Here is a 21,805-nt window from a genome sequence, read left to right as displayed (position 1 = left end):
ACTAGTAGACAACTGCTCTGGATACAAAATTGACCTGCATCTCCATGGACAGCTGTGCATCTAAAATGACCCTCAGATTGTGACCTGGTCCTTCAGAGGCACAGTTACTCCATTCAGGACCAGGGAATTTCCCACACCGGCCCTCCTCCGTCCCCCAATACTTCTGTCTTGTCGGGATTCCACCTCAATATATTGACTGCCATCCATCGCCCAATTGTCTCCAGACACCCACACAGGACGTTCACCGCCTTCACTGGTTCTGATTTATATGAGAGGTAGAGCTGGGTATCCTCATACTGATGAACACCCAGCTCCAACCCCCAGATTATCTCTGTCCACGGCTTCATATAAATTATTCTGGGCAACCTTCTGAGCTCCACATGCCAGTGGTAGGTGGGGTGAGGCAAAAATGAGTAGGGCAGCTAATGTAAATGTTACCTCTGTGCAGCAGGCCAGTTTCCATATCCACACACGCCCTTCCATATCCTTCATCTAGGCAAGCAAGAAGTATTATCAGAGTGAAAGAACGCATTCCTGCCAGGCAAAAACTCTCAGGGAGGATGTGAAACATGGTTTGTGGAGGGTTGTGGCCAGGGGAGAGTCCTGAGGGCCAGGCAGGGAAGCCTGGAGGGCCACATCTGGCTTAGGGGGCCTGTGGTTTCACCATTCCTGGGCTAATGATCCTTAAGGTCCCTACCAACTTTATGATTCTATGAATGCAGGAGTGATAATAGGAAAGCTGAGCACTGATGGGTGGGGCAGGGGAGGCACCCCATCACCAGAGGCTGTTTGGCTCAAGAAATGTGTCAAAAACGCAACCCACACAGGCGTCACCATTTTCAAGCAGCCACTCTGCTTTAATGTTAGGGTGTCGTTTTTCAAGAAAAGTCTCTGTCCGAGTGAGAAGAAGCTGTGACCCCACTCCAAAATAACAACCAGAACAACCCACCCTACCATCTCTGTTAGCACCCTGGGTATTCCTAAAGGTTGGTAGTGCTGGATCAATGCAAGCCAATTCCACAGGGAAGGGAGAGGAGAGTACACAACTAAAGCAAAATGCAATAGGAAAGGCATTCTCAAACTCAGCTTGGCCTGACCAGAGGGTGTGTGCATGTGTTAGGAGGAGGCAGTATCCCAGAAGTGCATCAAACCATGCCCTGATCTGCAGCGGAGGCCCAGGGAGTCACAGCAGGCTGCCTTCCTTGGCTGCGGGAGCTGGGCAGGGCCAATCCGGCAGAAATGCTCCTTCCGCCTACTCTGCCATCCAAAGCTTGAAAGTCCTGTCATAAGAGCATGTGGCGATCAGCTGCCCGTCCAGGGAGATGTCCAAGCCCATGACTTTGCCCTCGTGTCCTGCCAAGGTTTTCAGCGGGGATGAGCCTGGGTGCGTCCAGACCTTGGCTGTGTTGTCGTAAGATCCAGTAAGCAGGAAGTTGCCATGATTTGCTGGGTGGCGGAAAGAGAAAAATAACAGGAAGTGGGGAGGAGGACTAAGGAGGTAATATAGAGATTTACCACTTACAGCAGGGGTGAGGAACTACAACTCCCATCGTCCATGACCATTAGCTATGCTGGCTGGGGCTGATGGGAGTCCAACAACTTCCAGAGTGCTACCAGTTTCCCCAAAACCTTACCCAAAAGCCAACCATAAGCAGGGAACGGGGGATGCAGGAAGAGGGAGGGTGAGTGACAGAGCATACAGGCTATTCTCAAGAGCCAGTGTATTTGGGGAGGGTGGGGAGCGGTATATATCCAAGTCTTGGGAATCTATGTTGCACATGGAAACCACAGACAAGGTACTTTTCAACCCATTATATATCCTCAGTTTCTGGGAAAAGGCATTAGCAGCTACAGAGACTTACGTTCAAACTTCACTCTGGTCACCAGGTTCTGATGGGCAGGGATGGTGTAGATGCACTTTCTCTGGCGGAGATCCCACACTTTACAGGTGTTGTCGCCGCTTTCAGTGGCAATGTGGTACCTATGAGAAGTACGGAAGAGGAGGAATTCGGGTTTGCGTGCAAGGGGGTTGTTCCCAGTTTCAGCCCTATTCATAATCCTACATGATTATGAAAAAGCTTTAATAAAATATATTGGAGGAGGGGGGAAGGCTATGTACCCATCATACATTTAAAGCACACGGCTTCTGCCAAAGAATCCTGGGAACTGTAGTTTACTAAGGGCATAGGGAATTATAAGCTCTGTGAGGGGGAAACTAAAATTCCCAGGGTGATTTGGGGTGGGAAATGTGCTTTGAATGTATAGTGTGCATGCAGACCAAATTAGTTCCATTAATTTCAATTAATCTACTCCAAGCAGAAGTTAGTTGTCTGTGTGTCAATATTAAGACCTGCACCCCAAGAGGGGAAGGCAAATTGGTTCTTACCCGTTAGGGGAAAAGTTGATCCCATAGATCTCCTTGAGATGACCCTCCAAAAACATGATACAACGCCCTGTGCGCAGATCCCACACGCGGCCAAATGCATCAAGGCCACTGAAAGGAAGAGAAAAACGTCAAACAATCTCTTTCTCACACAACCCCCTTCCCATGCTTCCACTCTGAATAAGAGGCATCACTTAAAGCCATCTTTGGATCTTCTTTCCTCTTTAGTTGTCACCTAGGCTGGATGCCTCTTAACATCACTAAACAGGAGCCAAAGGAGCTTCTGCGAACCACAGTTGTTAAATTGGAGCAAAGCCTTTCTGCAATGCAGCTCGGATTGCCTCCCATGTTACTACCACCTCCTGTCTGCAGTTCCAAGGTTTTGCAAGCAGGACCCAGATCTGACCTACCTGGCAAATCACATGTAGGAAAGTCTAATTAGCACACTTTGTTTGCATAGATTTAGAATATTTATTATGCACTTAAATCAAAAAGTTATCTAAGAGGAGTACAAAAACTGAACGTGAAACATAGCTAAAATCTACAGAACAATTAAAAAGCAAATATACCTAAAAGCCATTGGCATTATAAACACGCATAAAAATAAGTAGAACTTTAAAAACAAAGTAACTAAATTATGCACTTGGGTAGGCTTTTCAAGCCAAAAAAAAAAAAAAAAGGATTCAGCAGGTGCCTACAACTATATAGCTTGCTTAATGTCAATAGGCAGGGAGTTCCAAAGCATAGTTACATGACAATGAAGGATCGACTCAATTACAAACAAGCTAAAGCAAGAGCTGCCCAGATCAGAATTTGCAAATTAAGAACAATGATGGGGCAAATCTTAATATTGCCCTAAAAAGTTGAAACTTTTATTTTAATGAGCAGTATAAACTCAGGAATACAGTCAAGCTATTAGGAACAAAGGAAGTTTCCTAGAAATGAGTCAGAACATTGGTCCATCTAATTCAGTAGTGTCTACACTGACTGGCAGCTGCTCTCCAGGATTATAGATAGGAAGATAACCATTGGGGATTGAAGCTGTGACTTTCTCCACGCAGAGCAGACGCTCTTATCGAAGCTATGGCCCCTCCCTCATTAGAATTTCCACCCTGTGACTTTTTAGCTCCAGGAGTGAAGACTTGAGTGGGATCTTCTGAAGGTAGAATCCCAACCAGTTCTCTCTCTTTTCTGGCATTTTAGAACTAGCAAGAATGAGCATCATTACTGACTGGCTGATACTTGCTCAGTGACACCCCCAGGGAGGGTTAGGACTTGCACATGCATGTAGATTTACCCAGTGGCAGAAAGGGAGCCGTCAACATGGAAGGTGATGTCGTAAACTCCTTTGCTGTGCCCCTCCTGGTGCAAGATTTCCTCCTGAGCCTCCAGGTCCCACAGGCGCCAAGAGTGGTCATAGCTGCAGGGGGGGAGGTGGAGAAGAGACAAAGACTCAAGTGAATATCTCACAAGGCCCCAACAGGTCCCCCCCCCCCCGAAGTTCAAGCAGGTGGCTGGATTGTCTATCCTGATCTCCACTACAAGCTAAGACCATGGAATTAATCTAATCTGCCCCTGGCCCCCACAAACTTAGACGATCAGCCAACTGATACAGGGATATGTGTAGCATTTAGGACACATAATTCAATTCTCTGCTCAGTATTGGGATCTTCAACTGCAGCTTCCTCCCATTCTGACCTCTCACTTTCCAGTCTTGTGTAATGAGTGCTGGGCTGAGTGGAAAGAAGTAACATATCACAAGGGGATGACAACAACTGTTTTTCTATCGAGGGCAGAATTATTTCGAAGGTAACCCATGGTGGTGGCATTGCCAGTGGTGGTGAGACTACTAACAATGGAAGGAACTCTCTTTTCTTCCTTTTCTTTCTGCTGCTCTCTGCTCTTCCTCTTTCTCCATCACATCATTTCCCTATTTATTCACCTCCTTGCTACCCACAAGAAATTAGACCAGGTGCCATGTGTGGCCCTTTGGGCAGCACCCCCTCCTCTGACTTACCAGGTGGTGCCCAGAAACCTGCCAGAGGGATGCCATGCCACCCGGGCTACTCTCGCTGTGTGTCCCTCGATGTCAGCCACTGGTTCATCACTGAAAGAAACACAACATCTCACGGCAAATTCTTGATGATGCTGACTGTCCCATAAGAGAGACTAAAATAAAGAGGGAGCAATACAGAATAGGAGAAAGGGAAAGGTGCGATGGGTGGATCCAGCTGGCTGGCTGGAGGACAGAGGGGGGGGGGGTGTGTACAGAAACTAATCTGCTGTGTGAAGGTAAAATTTACAGTAGTTACTCCACCCACCACTGGTAAGTGACCCCCCTGAAGGGTGCCCAGAAGAGAAAAATGTTTCAGTTGTTATTGAAAGATTCACAGACTAGCTTGGCTTTATCCAATGACTTTATTAACAGCTTAGTCATAGTATACTACTGTATAAGATTTGTACACTGCTTGCTGCCTTTCAAGCCTAAAATATGTTGTGACGGGGCTTTGCAAAACTAGTTCACAAGTAAACAAACAATGCTGTCTCTGACTGGCTGCAAAAATACACAGGCAGCTTGGGATGCTTCATGTAGGCTACTCCCCATTGTTCCCAGGGCTGCAAAGTACAAATATTAAAGTAATCAAAGGGCATTCGAAACAGAAGGGAAAACCCTGCCTGCCCAAGCAGAGCAGTTGTGGCTCAGTGGTAGACACACTCTGCAGGCAAAAGAATCCCAGATTCAATCCCTGGTGTCTCCAAGTACGGCTGGGAAATCCTCCCACCTGAAACTGTGGAGAGCCACTGCCTGTTAGAGCAGACAACAGTGGCCTTGAGAGGCAATTAGTCTGGCTTGCTATAAAGCAGCTTCCTATGGGGTTGTATTCAATTCAGTTCATTTCAGAGTAGACCCAGTGAAATTAATGCATGTCCATGCATTTCAATGGGTCTACAACCCTGTGTTCCAAAAGAAAGCAACTGGATAGTGAACCAGTAACCTCATTGGCAGGAGGAAGTCCTAATACTTCCTCAAGTATAAGAGCTACTAGACCAGCTCCACTTACTGTAGCTGCTCTCTTCAGTTTGATTGAGCCCCCTTGTTGCTGGAATGATCCAGTCCTGTACACGCAACCCTGACTTTCTTAAACAAAAGGTGAAGGAACTCAGGGAACTCCAGAAGGAAGCCTAGCCCAGTGGGGTTTGAATTTGACATCAATATAACAAGCCACAGAATGGCCCCAGAACAACATGTTTTAAAGCTCTTCTACTTGTTCCTTTTGCGGCCGTGTCTTTACCTGCCCCATGTTATACAAGATGTCAGGGGTGGGGCAGGTGTGGCTTGGCAAAAATGGCCCCATGGGCCATATCAGGTTCCCTGCCAGGCCCAGTCAGGCCCATGGGCCACAGGTCCCTTACTGTTGCATAAGAGGGTCTCGAGTTCAACAGGTGGGAAAAAATCTATCACTAAATATGAGTTTGAGCAAAAGATTCCTGCATTGCAGGGGGTTGGATTCAATGACCCTTGTGGTCCCTTCCAACTTGACAATTCTATGATTCTATGATTCTATGACCTCACAGGCACCCAAGACTGAGAGAAGGAGTGCGAATTTACCACCACTGATGCTTCGGCCCACAGCAACAGTATCTGACAGAAATAAACCTCTTCCCTGAGGCCCAATTAAAGAATCTGCTCTCTCTCTGTTTCCTTGGATAACGCACTGACAGAATCAACTGCCTTCCCCAAGAGTCACAGTGCCTTGACTGTTGGAACAAATGCAGCCTATCTGGGGACATAGCAAGACAAGAGGTGTAAAAAGTAAGACAAGTATGACATGGGGGAGAAGTGGGAACCCCCCACCTCACAGTTTGGGCCAGGGGGCACAACCAATAAGCCAAGCAAACTCGTGTCTCTATAAAGGTTTAGAAACAGTAACACAGAAAAGAAGCCTCATTATAAGGAGAGAGGAGCACTGCTGGATCAGGCCCCCAAAAGCACCCACAGCAAAATAACTCTGGGAACTATAGTTCACCCTCACAGGACTATAATTCCCAGCACTTGTAACAAACTACAGCTCCCAGGATTCTTTGGGGGGAGCCATGTGCTTTAAAAGTATGGTGTGGTCATGCCCCTGCCTCAATCACTTGTGTTAGTGTTTTGTTTGTTGCAGAAGGAGGTTAAGCAGGAAGCCATTCTTTAATATTTTTCTCTACCACCCGCAGCAGCCAATAAAATAAGGAAGGGAAGGCAACTGATTTTCCTGGGCCCAGGCGTACCTTTCAAGACTCCAGAGTTTGACAGAGCCATCTGCTGCGCATGAAGCCAGGTTGACGTCCTTCTTGTCCAGGAAGATGGTTGCCTTTGGGTGAAAGACAATGGCTCCAACGTTGGTGTTGTGCCCTTGGGAACAGACGAGACAGACAGACAGTTTGAGAGCCAGCCAATTTTAAGCTTGCTTCCTCTGTCTGAGTCTGGGCCTCTTCCTATTGCTCCGAAGAGACTCTTTGACTGGGAATCACTCCAAATTTAGTTTTTGTGCTAAAGCCGGGGTGGGGAACCTTGGCCCTGTAAGCCAAATGTGGCTCTCAAGGCCTTCCACTTTGGTCCTTGGCACTCTCCCCACACTAATTCACTCTTTCCCCTCAGGCCACACACTTCACTCTCCCTGCTTCACGCCCTTCTTGAGTGTCTTCTGCTGCATGCCAATAGTGGGAGGGGCCAAAAGCAAAAGAAGGTGGAGCAACAAATGCAGCTTTTCCCTTTGTATAGTAGGCTACCTGCCTTCACACTCCCATTTCTAGTCTCCTTCCAGGCCTGATCAGAATTCAAGGCCACATTCCACCCAAGTAAAAACACTAAAGGAGGGTGCCAAGCAGGGTTGGTGCAGTTTGAAGAGAGCCCCAAGGGCCAGAGAGGCTGTGAGGGCCACATGTGGCCCACGGGTCTGACGTTCCCATGCTCTGAATTAGTCAGCAGCTAAGCAGTGGACCTATAGGATATGACTCCCAACACTGATTATTAGAGTCAAGGCTGTCTTCCAGAAAGGAATGCCATCTCACCCAAGCCCAAGGGGGACAAACAAATAAAGGAAGAAGTTTGCACAGCACCACTCTCAAAATTCATAGCCTCCCACCCATGTAGCCTTATGCTCCTAATCAGCCATATACTGTAATTGCTCCAGTCATTTGAGGGAAGATAAGAGAAAAGCAGGCTGCTTTGGCAATGGGTGCGGTGGGAGTCAGATACTATACCTCGCAAAGTGCAGATGAGATTACAATCCGGCACTGACCACAGTTTACAGAGGCCACTCCTGGGAGAGAAAAGGCAGAAGGAAAACTGACTGGCATTTTATTTTATCTTAAAATGTTTTCTATCCCTTGTCTTTCTGTTTTACAAACAAAACCAATCAAACAAAAGCAATCAAGGAAGCTAAGAGAGTAAAAAAAAACCCAAACACATATAAAAACCAAGCAAAATTCAGTTGCAAGATAACAAGTCTAAAAACAAAACAGAAGATAGCAAGTCTAAAAACAACCTTCAACAAAATGATAAAATGCACCCACAGAACTATCACATTCTAAAAACTACTCCCACAATAGCCTTCCAGAACTTGCTAATTACAGGGCGTTGGACAAGATGACTTTCGGGATCCTTTCCAGCTCTACAATTTTATGATTCTATGACTGCTCCCAACAGCTCAGGCAGCCTCTCCTGTGCACTATAGGAGAACTTAGCAGGATTGGGAGGGACATAATGAAAAGCAGAACAAAGTTTACCAGCAAGCTGTAGCCAGGAGCTTGGAGTTGGGGCTGAAGTTGCAATAGGAGATAGGGCGGTCGTCTCCAATTTGGCTGCAGAAATTATTCAAAGACTGAAAGAAAAACAACAAAAAAAGATAATATTTTGCCACCAGAGGAAATGAAGGGCTCAATAAAATGAGATGGCGCTGAGATGGTAAAGAAAAGAGATGACGTTTCCTGCCCAGGCTGCTCCCCCACCTCACCCCCAGTAGTGTTTCCTACTGAGCTGAATTGTGGGACCCATTTAGTGCAATGTTATGTGCTCTGAACTGGCAGCTGAATTCCAAGCAACCAGCAGAGATCTTTCCTTGTCCAGGAGATGGAGATGCCAGGGAGTCAACCTGGGATCATCCACATGCAAAGCATTTGATCTACCATTGAATTATGCTGAGGAGGAGCAGAGGCACAGAAGCCTTCTGCAAGCTCATTTGAACCTCAGCATCTCGGGGGCCTTCTGGGCTGCAGCAGCCCAGTGCCCAGAACTTTTAAGTCATAGCAGAGATGGGTCCCACTTACCCTTAGAGATTTGTGCAGCTCCTGTTTCTGGGAAGTCCGTGTGGCCTCAGGGACCTCCTTGAGCAGCCGGGCTTCCTCCAATCGATTCATTGCCCTGTGAAGGGAACAAAAATTAATGCAACCAGGTCTTGCCCATATTCAACCCTTGCAGAGGCCTACAAGTTGTAATGGTGACAATTCTTCTGCCACGTGCCATCTGTCTTTTGAGGTGGGTTTGAAATCCCCCATTTCTCAACCATCACCACCACTCTAGTTAGGGACAATAGATATACAAGGCCTCATCAATGTTTGCGTTAGCATTTCTCAATCCCAGCCCCTTACCGAGGGAGGGAGTAGTTGGCGATCCACAGTCTGGCCGTCTTCAAGGTATTTGGTCCTTCGTGGTACCAGGTTTGCTGATACTAAGAGAAATGAAACATTAAAGGGGTGGGTATCTCTTGTGAGACTTGGGTACTATAGTGGGCACACATTTATAGCTAAGGGGAAAGGTCGGAGCTCAGTGGGAAAGTGTGAGCTCCCAGGGTTTGTGAAGACTCCCATTTGAAACCCCAGAGCTGCTGTCACTCATAACACACTTTAAAATTTATTACCTCCTCTTTTGATTTCTTGGACTTCTCATCTTCTTTTTGGGTCTTCTTCAATGCGTCTGTGCCAACCACAGACAGAATGTTACGTAGCCTGTTGAGAAATAAAGTGAAGATTAACTTGCCTTTGTTTATATGAGTCACATCAATGAACTGGAAAAGGAAGTGAGAGCAAGTCAATTTCATCCTCTCTCACCTCTCCCTCCTTTCTGCAGGGCCCTCTCCAAAAAGTGTGATGGGCTTCCCGAGGGCTCGTAAGCAGGCCTTGACCTCAGAGTCATCTGTGGAAACATTGATTTGCCTGGCACGCTTCCGGCGCTCAAACTCTGCCAGGACCTCTGCCTGGCGCTCGCTGATGTGCTCTTCCAAGTCAAAAACTTCACCTGATCATAGTAGAAAGCCAAAGGTTATAGGAAATACAACCCCAACAGGACCCTACAAAGCCTCAACACTTGACCCTCACTTCAAAAGTTTGCTTCATTCCAATGAAGCCACATTCAAAGAGCAACAATATGTGGTATATGCTGTGTCACCTCTCTCTGCTCCTTGAGTGTCCAGGTCAAAGCTTATGTTATCAGTGAGGCCTGTGGCTTAAGACTTTGACGGCTGCTGTTGCTGCTTGTGTGAGTGCTGGGAAGACCGCTCCCTCTCCTGCCAACTCCATCTGGCCTAGGGGGCGGGGCCTGCACTACCATTACAGTTTAGAGGACTGAGCAGCTACCGGCAGCAATGGACAAAATAGTTTTAAATGTTTTAATTGCTTTTAATTTGCAGCACCTTAAATGGGGGTTGTTGTTTTTTATAATATTATATTATTTCATTATCTGCAGCAAATGTTAAAGATGTTTATATATATTTTAAGTTGTTTTAAAGGTGTTTTTATTGTTTACTTTGTTGTACCACCGTGAATGGTGGTTTTTATCTATGTATTTTTGTTTGTTCCGTCTTGTTTTGGTTTTGGGGTTGGACATTTGAGTGGGGTGGGGACTGGTTTTGTTTGGGCATAATTGTTTTGGTTGTTTTGTTTTCTATTTTGTAAATGGAGGTTAGTATGAGGCTTGGGATTGCTACCGTGGAGGGGCGAGGGAGGTATGGCGGTGGGGGCAGATGTTATAGGCGAAGGGGATCGAGATACGGATATGCTCGTACCCCTTCCAATCTGCGCCCCATCCCGAGAGACAAGGGTAGGGTGAGCAAGGATTACTCACCTCCTTCACTGGTGTTGTGCAATGCCAGGTCTATAGGCAACAAAACCACTACCCTGCGAGATTTCTTTACCTCGCAGGGAGTCGACCTGGCTTGTGTGACGGAGACCTGGGTGCGCGAAGGGGTAACTGTTACCTTACGAGAGATTGCACCCCCGGGTTTCTCCGTCCTCCACCAGTCACGGACTGTGGGCCGCGGGGGAGGGGTGGCAGTATTAATCCGGGAAGATTGTTCTTTCAGGGCTCTACCACCGCCATCGATCCCCGGCATTGAATGTGTTGGTCTAGTGTGGGGCTCCGAGGAGAGCTTGGCTGTCTGGCTGGTGTACCGGCTACCTAACGCACCAGCAGCCACCCTGTCAGGCCTGCTGGAGGCGGTGGCCGGCTGGGCCTTGGAGTTCCCTAACCTATTGGTATTGGGAGACTTCAACTTCCATGCTGATGCCACTCCCTCCTCACTGGCTCTGGACCTGGTGTCTTCCATGGCGACAGTAGGGCTCTCCCAGTTTGTTTCGGGCCCCACACATCAAGCAGGCCACACGCTGGATTTGATCTTTGGCGCCGGTATAGATGTGATCATGTCTCCTTCGATGAAGGTGCCATGGTCTGATCACTATGCTCTGAAAGCCAGGATTGACTTTCCACCCCCACCCTGCTTAGGTGGCGAGCCGATTTGGGCTCGCCCGCAGAGGCTGATGGACCCGGATAGATTCCGTCAAGCCTTGCGGGACCTTGCTCCCCCGGCGACTCATTGACTGAGCTTGTTGAGGGCTGGAATACCCAGCTCCTGGCAGCCATCAATGAGATCACACCTAAGCGCCCTCTGCGACCCCGCAGAAACCGGGCTCCCTGGTTTACCGAGGAGCTTCGGAAAATGAAGCGGGACCTCAGACGGCTAGAGCGAGTATGGCGGGGTGCCCGTGACAGAGCCTCAAGAACATCTTATAGGGTTTTTATGAAAACCTATGAGATGGCAGTGAAGGCCGCTAAGAAGTCTTACTTCTCGGCCTCCATTGCATCCGCTAGCTCTCGCCCGGCGCAATTATTTAGTATAATTCGGTCTCTTAACGTCCCTTGAAGGACAGCCAAATTTAAATAACAATCTGACACACAGCTGTGAGGCATTTGCGAGCTTTTTTGCGGAGAAGGTCCTGTTGCTCCGCCATGACCTCCCTGCCAATTTGGATACAATAAAGGAACTGGAGGCCCCTCGACTGTGCTCGGGTCCAGTATTGGACCACTTTGACCGGATATCTCCAGCCGATGTGGACAGATTCCTCCAAGCTGGAAAGCCCACCACCTGTCCTCTTGACCCGTGCCCGTCATGGCTGATTAGAGCGTGTCCAGACGAGGTGCGGGGCCCCCTGGGGGATATCATCAATTTGTCCCAGGGGAACAAATTATTCCCAGGGGAACTGAAGGAGGCGGTGGTGCGTCCGCTCTTAAAGAAAACATCATTAGATCCCTCAGATCTATCCAATTACCGCCCGGTCTCGAATCTTCCATTCCTGGGTAAGGTGATTGAGAGAGCGGTTGCTGAACAGCTTGGTAGGTTTCTGGATGAAACATCTGCTCTGGATCCATTCCAGTCCGGCTTCCGGGCTGGTCATGGGACCGAGACGGCTCTGGTCGTCCTAACAGATGATCTCCACAGGCAGCTGGATCGAGGCAGGTCGGGGCTGCTGATTCTTCTAGATCTGTCAGCAGCCTTTGACATGGTCGATCACGAACTCCTGGACCACCGCCTTGCCGACGTGGGGATCCAGGGCACAGTCCTTCAATGGCTGCGCTCGTTTCTCTCTGGTCGGGGACAGAGGGTGGCGCTTGGGGGGGAATTGTCATCACGCCACTCCTTGGTGTGTGGAGTGCCTCAGGGTGCAATTCTCTCCCCGATGCTTTTTAACATCTTTATGCGCCCCCTCGCCCAGCTTGTCCGGAGTTTTGGGCTGGGTTGCCATCAGTATGCTGATGACACCCAACTCTATCTGTTGATGGATGGCCATCCTGACTCGGCCCCAGACACACTGACCAGATGTCTGGAAGCTGTGGCTGGATGGTTACGTGGGAGCCGGTTGAAGTTAAATCCTTCGAAGACAGAGGTCCTCTGGCTGGGGCGGGACGATATGGGATCGAGGGGGCAACTCCCATCTCTTGCGGGGGTGCAATTAGTGCCAGCACCGGCCGTTAAGAGTTTGGGTGTAATCTTCGATACCTCCCTCTCTATGGAGGCGCAGATTACAGCTATAACAAAGGCGGCATTTTTTCATCTCCGCCAAGCTAAGCAGTTGGCACCTTATCTCTCTCGTCCTGACCTAGCCACTGTGATCCATGCGACGGTCACCTCCAGACTGGATTATTGTAACTCGCTCTACGTGGGGCTGCCCTTGAGACTGACCCAGAAACTCCAGCGGGTGCAGAATGCCGCGGCGAGACTCCTTATGGGGTCTTCGCTGCGAGAGCACATTCATCCGGTACTATACCAGCTGCACTGGCTCCCGGTGGAGTACAGGATCAGGTTTAAGGTGCTGGTTTTAACCTTTAAAGCCCTATACGGCCTAGGACCCTCGTACCTACGGGACCGCCTCTCCTGGTATGCCCCACAGAGAAACCTACGGTCTGCAAATAATAACATCCTCAAGGTCCCAGGCCTCAGAGAGGTTAGGCTGGCCTCAACTAGAGCCAGGGCCTTCTCGGCTGCGGCTCCAAACTGGTGGAACGCTCTGTCCCAAGAGACTAGGGCCCTGCGGGACCTGACATCTTTCCGCAGGGCCTGCAAGACAGAGTTGTTCCGCCAGGCCTTTGGTCAGGGCACAGCCTGACTCCCTCCTCTGGCAACCTGCACAGAATTTTGCTTAATTGGTTGCCATCAATTCGATTTAATTAATTTTCATAATGAAATATTTTTAGATTGTGTGACTATTTGACTGATTATTTGATTGTTGTTAGCCGCCCTGAGACCGGCTTCGGCTGGGGAGGGTGGGATATAAATAAAATTTATTATTATTATTATCCCTCTTTTCAGCCAAAACTGGCTCCCCAAATGGCTTAAAATCAACATTCATACAAAGGCAAAATGTAATTAATGTTTTGCTGGGGGGGGGGGGTAAGAGAGCACAATCTCTTATGGCCACTGGAAGTACACATTTTTATATCCAGAGGGAACAAATAGGATCTGCAGATGCGCAGGAGCTAGCCAACAAGCATTTGTTCCCCTGAAACGAAACCTACCCACATTGATCTGCTGCCACCTGTGACACTCCTTCTCATCTAGTGTTTTGCTTTTTGCTACCCCTATCTAGATTTAAATTATAAAGACCTCAGGGCAGGGATTTGTCTCTTGCTTGCTTTCTCCTGTAAAGAACTACAGTGGTACCTCATGTTGCGAACCGTCCCCCTTACAAATTCTTCGGGTTACGCGCTCCACTAACCCGAAAGTAGATGCCCCTCATTGTGAACTTTGTCCCGGGATGCGAGCAGAAACCACGCTCCGGTGGTGCGGCAGCAGCGGGAGGTGCCATTAGCGGAAGCGCACTTCATGTTACGAGCGGTTTCCGGTTACGAACGGACCTCTGGAACGGGTTAGGTTTGTAACTGGAGGTACCACTGTATGTATAACTGATAGCATCCCTGGGATAAAGATAGCCTGGTCACATTTATCCATGGGCTGATTACTATAACGCACTGTACTTGGGGCTGCCTTTGAAGATTGCTTGGAAACTACAGTTAAAGCAAATAAATGGGACTGGTCATATGGAACCTATTTTGCCTGTCCTAAAGAGATACACTGGATTAAAGTTCATTGCCAAGCTCAAGCCAAAGTGCAGATTTTGACCTACAAAGCCCCAAATGGGTTGGGGCCAGGCTAGTTGAAAGATTACCTGTTCCCACATGAACCCACCCAAACATTAAGATATATTCTAGGTCCTACCACCCTTGGAAGTATGGTGGACAATGACACAGGCTTCTTAGTTGTGGCATTCTGTCAGCACCAAGTGAATGTCTTCTTTGTTTGCATGTGGTTTTATGTCAGCATCTCGTTTAATCTCATTATGCTGTGTAATGCTTTAGTGTGATTTGTTTTAAAGGACTTCCTGATTTAATTGTAATTTTAGTATTGAACTGAGAACTTCTCTGAGAGCATTTGCTGAAAATGGCCTGCTTGCAAGCATTCTAAACAAATTATCAGCCCCACTAAGCAGTTCTTCCCTCCATCCTTTTCCTTCCATCTCCCAGTCAGCTCACTACCATCTCTTACCACTGGTGATATTGATGTTGCCAGCCTCAATAGCTGCTTTGACTGCATCCTTGCCCATCAACCCAGACTCCCCTTTGAGGAGACGCTCTTGCTCTTTCTCCTCTAAGCTCCCATAGAAAATTGGGGCTTTCTTGGCTGGAGGAGCATCCCCTTGATCTGAAGCCTTTGTTTTTGAACCCTGCAAGAAGGAAACTCAGCAGTAGCCTACATGGAGAAGGAAGAGAGCAAATTTGGATTTTCCCCCACCTGCTGTCATGGGCTGGCTTGATGCAGAGAACTGGGGAAGAAGGCTCAGAGCCAGGGGGGCAGCGATGCATGGTCAGAGGGAGAAGAGGCAACAGGCTTTAGTGAGCAGGAAGAGACATGGGGCAGAGAGCAGTCCAGACTGAGGCAGAAGAGGAGGCTGGAGAGGAATGGAGCCAAAAGGCAGTAACCAGCTCCCCTCCCCCTATACTCCTGACTCATGACATCTGCGCACATCTGACAGCCCCCACCCCATCAAACAGTACATGAGACAATTTTGTTTTGAATCCCAGCATACTGTTAATCATTAAGGCTAAAACCCTAAGCCCACCTCTGTGGGAGTCAGCACTACTGAACTCAATAGGACTTTCTTGTGAGTTGACATTGTTAAGGATTATACTGTTTGGTAATATATTTATTACAGTGACTAACATAAAATATTCCACAGGAACAGTCCTGTTAGTCCATGAGTATCATGGTACAGTGGTACCTCAGGTTACAGACGCTTCAGGTTACAGACGCTTCAGGTTACAGACTCCGCTAACCCAGACCTAGTACCTCGGGTTAAGAACTTTGCTTCAGGGTGAGAACAGAAATCACACGGCGGGAGCAGGAGGCCCTATTAGCTAAAGTGGTACCTCAGGTTAAGAACAGTTTCAGGTTAAGAACGGACCTCCAGAACGAATTAAGTTCTTAACCCAAGGTACCACTGTACTTTAAAAGCAAAGGAAATCCATGTCTTGCTCTGAGTAGGCCCAATAAAACTAATGGGCTTGAATTGGTTATGTTTATTCATTTCAGTGGGTCTGCTCCGTGTAGAGATAGCACTGGATACAATCCTAACATATATATATATATATTTATTCTGGCATAAACTTTCATGGACTACAAGTCCACTCTAATAGGTGGTTTTGAAACAACAACGTTTGTTAGTCTTTAAGGTGGCAAAGAATGCCTTGTTGTTTTAATGCAGCAGAAATATTAGAACTCTTAAAGCATAACATTTTGCCTTTTGTGGCAGAAGCTGAAGCGTTGAGTTGCACCCAACTCAGCTCAACTGAAAGAGGAGAGCCACTGAAATTAACAGCCGCAAGCGAGTCATATTCATTAATTCAAATGAGTCCAACCTTGAATTGAGCTTTAGTTGGATACAATCCGTTACGCTCTAAAAACTTTTACTACCGACGTGAGGTTACGTTAGTCACTGCAGTAAATAAGTAGACACTGGTGTCTTTCAAACAGATTTTTCATTTTATCATTTCTATGAAAAGATACACGTTTTTTAAACAAAGAAACCACATTCTATCCCAGTTTCAAACCCCCTGCCTTATTCACCGCGGCGATCCGCGACGCAGCCATGGCGCTTTCCCGACCCCTGCTCTCAGACCGGGGCTCTGTAGTGGGGGAATCACACGCAACGGGCTCCCCACAAACACTTCCGGCACAGCGGCTTCCCCCGCCCTTGCAGAGCGCCACAGCCAATGATGCCTTTCCATTCCATCCCGGAGAGTGGGCCGCTCTAGCTTCCCTGGAGCTCCATGGTTATGCGGAGCGAGAGCTTCCGGGTTGCTGGCTGGCGACGTGGGGCGTGGTGGGATCGAGCCTCTGGCGTCGGCGTCTGAACTAGAGGTGCAGGTGAAGAAAAGAGCGGGGAGCTGCTGCGCACGTGCGAGAGAGCCGCAGTGTGGGGAAAGGTCTGCTTGCAAGATGCTGCGGCGGAAACCGACGCGGCTTGAGTTGAAGCTGGACGACATCGAGGAGTTCGACGGCGCCCGCAAGGAACTCGAGGTGGGTGAGTCAGCGGCGTAGCGTGAGTTGTCAGCACCCGGGGCAAGGCACGTAATTTGCGCCCCCCTAACCCCTAACCTGCGAGTTGCTGCTGGCGCTGCTGCCCAAACGACGCCGCTTGCCCGGAGGAGGAGGGGGGCAGAGAGGCGAGGAAAATGCAACGGTCCAGCAGCGGCAGCAGCACCGGCGGAGGCGGGGCTGTGAGGAGGGGCTGCCTGGCGCGTCCTCCGCGGCGAGCACTGAGAGCCGCTGCCTGCCGGGCGCCTTCAGCCCGGGCGCGCGCACAGCTCGTCGGTTCCGCGAGACATGCGGCTCCGCTACAGCCTGCGCCCGAGGCTCTTCGGCGACTCCGGAGGCAGCGAGCGCGCCCCCCCCAGATGTTGCGCCCGGTGCGGCCTGCCCCCCTTGCACCCCCCACGCTATGCCACTGGGGTGAGTGGTTGGTTGGTTGGTTGGTTGCGGGACGGCAAGGCGCTCCTTGCCCACCTTTCTTCGGTGTTGGTGTTGTTGTTTGCGCACTCTGCACATGCTTAGAGATTCTCTTGGCCTTGCTTTCTCTTTTCTTTTTTAAAAACCTGTTTCTCCTCACAAGGGGAGTAGCCATCCTGTTTGTTATTGAGCTGCAAGGCCCGGTCTTCTCTCTCCCACTCAGGAGGGTACCGAGTATAGTAAACAGGCGGTGAGGTAGAGCCACCCGCTGGAGTTGGGCGCAGTCCCCCCCCCCACTGTTCTTACTTGGGTGGAACATGCACAAACAAGCTTATAAAATTATGCACAGTACGGAGAAAGAACACTGGCTCCTCAGGGCTGCCATTTGCTTGTTTTAATAAAAGGTTGTTGGCTGGGGAAAAGGTCGCAGCTCAGTGTCAAAGGGTTTTCTTTGCATTGAGAAGGTCCCAGGTTCAATTGTGAGTATCCCCAAGTAAGTTTGGAAGAGGCTTCCTGCCTGAAACCGTGGAGAAGTGCTGCCAAACAGGGTGGACAATACTGAGCTAAGTGGATCCAATGGTCTGACTCTGTAAAAGGCAGCTTCCTGTGTTTTGTTCCATGACCATAAGCTCAGCTGTAAAGCATTTCCTTTGCATGCAGAAGCTCCCAAGTTCAGTCTCCCAGGTAGGGCTGGGAGACTCCCTGCCTGAAATCCTGCAATATTGTTGTTAGTTAGAGTAGACAATACTGAACAAGATGAAACAATGGTCCAATTTGGTATAAAATGGCTACTTGTATTCCTGTGCAAGAAGGTGTGTTTGTGCGTACACAGTAGCAGATCTAAATGCCAAATTATGCTTGAGGTTGCCTCCATGTTAGCCCCCTGCACTCACGAGTAAAGGTGTTTGGCCCCTTTCTGTGGCAGAATTTTTTGACAGCTTGCAATGTCTTAAATCTGAAAGCAAAGAATCAGATTCATTACAGCTATATTTGAAAAAGAAAACATGTCATGGCATGGGCGGAGGAGGTACATATGTGATTGTCCTGGAGAAGTTTTCTTTAATTATGCTTTAATTATGTTTCCACAGAGTCGTAGGAAGCGCGAGGAGGTGGACATGGTGGGAGCCAGCGATGCTGAGTGTGCGCTGGGACTCAGCACTGATCATAAGAGCCGGGAGCAGATGATACATGACCGGATTGGCTACAAACCCCAGCCCAAACCAAACAATTGTTAATCTCAGTTTGGGAACTTTGAGTTCTAGAGCCCAAAGGGTGGACAGTGGGAGTGCCTGGTACCTGTGAGCTTTGGAAGAAAGCAGGAATTTGTTTCAAGAGCCCAACAAACTCTGTTTAGAAATAGCAGAAGAGACTGAGCTGCTCTCCTCTAGGTTTTAAATGGAGTTCCTCCTCCAAGCAGAGCAAGTCTTGCTTTCCCTACAAAGATGGGATCTTCCTTACTTGATGGTTTCTTTTGTGCAACCTTGCTAGGCTGCTGTGCTTAATAAAATATTTGTTTTTAACTTTGCATGCTTCATTGTATAAACATAGATGGACATTTTTACTTGTGAAAGAGACCTTGAGCCTTGCTGATGGGTGCAGCAACAGAAGTGAAATTGAGCATTTTTTACTTTTTACTTTGAGGTGGTTGTAGAGTGGGTTTATTTACAACTGAGAGGCCCTAGATTATTAGTGGAAGAGCAGAGACTGGATATGCAGAAGGTCCCAGGCTGAACTGCTGACATCACCAGTTAAAAATGCTTCTGAGTTGCCAGCCTGGGAAATGACCATTTGCTGCCTGTATCCCTGGAGTAGACAAGGAGTGCGGAAGCTGTGGCCCTCCAGACAGTGCTGAATCATAGCTCTCATCCTCCCTGACCACTGAAATAGGGTGGCTGAGGTTGATAGGAATTAGGAGTTCACCATTGTCTGGTGGACAGTGGCAGAATTTCGCCTACTTTAGAGTGGACTGTACTGAGTTAAGTGGACGAAAAGTCTGACTTCGAAGCAAAATGGATTTGGGGGGCAACCACACTATATTCCTCATCTTTCTCACACGAAGATGAGTTGACCACGGTTATGATCAATATGGTTTTATTTTCGGGGTGAAACAAGGTACCAAGATCTACTTGTTACAGAGATGCTCCAAAGGTGCAGGAGATGTTACTTAGTGTTTGAGGATTCCCCCTCCCCTTTTGTCTTGGGAAGAAGGCATTCTGTCTAAAGCTGCTGCATACTGACAAATTAATCTTCCTGCAAAACAGTATGCCACAAGAGGCTGCCTTACAAGTCCATGGGTTGCAATAAAACATCTGCTCCTGCCTTTTGTGCTTGAATTCTGTGTGATCCATTCATAAGCAATGGGCTGTAGCCAATGCTAGTCCTACTCAGAGTAGATACACTGAAATTAATGAACGAGACTAACTTGGGTCCATTACTTTATTTGGGTTTACTGATTAGAACAAGCGTTAGCTGGTAATGGTTTTCTGCAAAGAATTCTGGGAGCTGCCGTTTGTTAAGGGTGCTGAGAGGAGTCGTTTTAGTTAACACAGCTGATTTTTGGTTCTTGCCAATAAACTGAGTAGCATAAAAATTATAGCGGGGATCAAATACTGGAGAGAACTCACAAAAATACAGTGGTGCCTCGCAAGACGAAATTAATTCGTTCCGCGAGTTTTTTCGTCTAGCGAATTTTTCGTCTTGCGAAGCACGAACTCCCATAGGAATGCATTGAAATTCAATTAATGCGTTCCTATGGTCAAAAAAAGTCCAAACAAAGCCAAATTTGGTACAACAAGAGTTTATTAAGTGCTCTTTAAAGTCACACATACTGTAAAGAGCATTTCAAAAATTGAAGGAACAAGTAAGTTTCTAAACATGACAGAAAAACATTTAAAAATCAACAAAGTGTACAGTACATTTTCTAAGACTCTGGGGGACCACTCGAAGAAGGTTCCTCTTCCACTCTTTGCTTCTTGCTGAAGAACCTGCCCATGGTCTGCTGCTTCATCCGCCTTTTCAGCACCTCCCTGAAAGGCGACATGACCCTCGTATCAAAAGTGTTCGCGAGGTCATGTGCCACGTGCTTGTCAGGGTGGTGCCGCTGTGCAAAAGCCTGCACATCCTTCCACTTCAGGCAAATGTCCCTCAGTTCTTTGGAGGACGGCCATTCCTCAGTTGCTTCCTCCTCTTCCAGCGAGGCCTGCTCCTGCGCAGCCTCTGCCTGCAGTTCGACCAGCTCCTGGGTGGTCAGCTCGTGGTCGTGCTCCTCCACCAGCTCGCTGATGTCCTCCTCTGTGACCTCCAGGGCCCATGGTCCTCCCCAAGGCAACAATGTCCTGCACCACTGTTGACTCTGGTGCATCAGAGTCACTTGGTGCCACGCAGTCCGGCCACAGGCTGCGCCAAGCGCAATTCAAATTTCTCTGGCTGATCCCATTCCAGGCCGTGGTGATCATCTTCAAGCAGGTGACGATGTCAAAGTGGTCCTTCCAGAATTCCCGCAGGGTGATGGTGGTGCAATCAGTCACCTCGAAGCATCGCCTGAAAAGCTCCTTGGTGTAGAGTTTTTTGAAATTGGCGATGACCTGCTGATCCATCAGCTGGAGCAGTGGCGTGGTGTTAGGCGGCAGGAACATGATGCTGATGAAGCTGAACTCCTCCAACAAGTCCTCCTCAAGGCCTTTAGGATGAGCAGGAGCATTGTCCATCAGAAGCAAAGCCTTCAGCAGCAGGTCGTTGTCCAGCAGGTACTGTTTGACAGCAGGGCCAAAAGCAAGATTGACCCAGTCCACAAACAGCACACGTGTGACCCAAGCCTTACTGTTGGATCGCCACATGACACTCAGCTGCTCCTTGTCGACCTTGTGTTTCTTGAAGGCCCGTGGGTTCTCCGAGTGGTACACCAGCAGGGGCTTGATCTTCAGGTCGCTGCTTGCGTTGGCACAGAAGAGCAGGGTCAGACGGTCCTTCATGGGCTTGTGGCCAGGCAACGTGGCCTCCTCCTGTGTGATGAAAGTCCTTTTGGGCATCCTCTTCCAAAACAGCCCGGTCTCGTCACAGTTGAAGACCTGCTGTGGAACGTAGCCCTCCGTCGTCACAACCTCCAGGAACTCCGCTGCAAAGTCTTCAGCCGCAGAAACATCAGAACTTGCAGCCTCTCCATGCCTGACCACGCTGTGGATTCCAGATCTTGTCTTGAACCGGTCAAACCAGCCTCTGCTTGCCTTGAAGACTTCTGGCTCGCCTGAGGTTCCTGGCTGTTCCCGGACGAGGTCTGCGTGCAAGGCCTTGGCCTTCTCACAAATGACGGCCTCAGTCACTGTGTCCCCTACACGCTGCTTCTCTTCTAACCAGATGAGCAGCAACTTCTCCACCTCCTCCAGAACAGCTGGGCGGTTCTTCACGATCCTGGTGACTCCCTTGGCTGCATCAGTCGCAAGGATCTTCTCCCTCACCTTCAGGATGGTCCCGATGGTCGATGGATTCCTCCCGTACTCCCTGGCGAGGTCTGTCACACGCATTCCACCGCCGTGCTTCCGGATGATCTCCTTCTTCATTTCCAGCGTAACCTTCGCCTTCTTCCCCTCGCCGGCCTCTGCAGCAGCAG

The 21,805-nt window shown here is 48.7% G+C and overlaps 2 protein-coding genes across 4 annotated transcripts; one reads left to right on the top strand and one right to left on the bottom strand.

Annotated features, from left to right (window-relative positions):
* Positions 1–832: 832 nt before the first annotated feature.
* On the bottom strand, positions 833–16,368 carry LOC308578290 (U4/U6 small nuclear ribonucleoprotein Prp4-like). 3 transcript variants are annotated; one of them, XM_081178558.1, is made up of 14 exons: positions 16,318–16,368; positions 14,740–14,917; positions 9,476–9,662; positions 9,286–9,373; positions 9,017–9,096; positions 8,696–8,789; positions 8,156–8,250; positions 7,631–7,689; positions 6,656–6,779; positions 4,401–4,490; positions 3,681–3,803; positions 2,387–2,494; positions 1,863–1,981; positions 833–1,446 (listed from the first exon to the last, which is right to left on the bottom strand). In XM_081178558.1, the coding sequence occupies exons 1-14, from the start codon at positions 16,339–16,341 to the stop codon at positions 1,253–1,255; spliced, it is 1,563 nt and encodes a 520-aa protein (XP_081034684.1). In that variant the 5' UTR covers positions 16,342–16,368; the 3' UTR covers positions 833–1,252. The 3 variants fall into 3 exon arrangements, with proteins under 3 accessions (XP_081034684.1, XP_081034683.1, XP_081034685.1); XM_081178557.1 differs by having other exon boundaries at positions 16,309–16,365; XM_081178559.1 differs by lacking the exon at positions 16,318–16,368 and adding an exon at positions 16,110–16,294.
* A 154-nt stretch (positions 16,369–16,522) lies between these two features.
* Positions 16,523–18,719, top strand: LOC308578250 (anaphase-promoting complex subunit CDC26-like). Its single transcript, XM_081178495.1, has 2 exons — positions 16,523–16,770; positions 18,288–18,719. The coding sequence occupies exons 1-2, from the start codon at positions 16,690–16,692 to the stop codon at positions 18,432–18,434; spliced, it is 228 nt and encodes a 75-aa protein (XP_081034621.1). The 5' UTR covers positions 16,523–16,689; the 3' UTR covers positions 18,435–18,719.
* Positions 18,720–21,805: the final 3,086 nt, after the last annotated feature.

This window comes from Podarcis bocagei, assembly GCF_964188305.1.
Source record: "Podarcis bocagei genome assembly, chromosome: W".
NCBI classification, from domain to species: Eukaryota; Metazoa; Chordata; class Lepidosauria; order Squamata; family Lacertidae; genus Podarcis; species Podarcis bocagei.
This window is presented reverse-complemented; position numbering and strand designations above follow the sequence as displayed.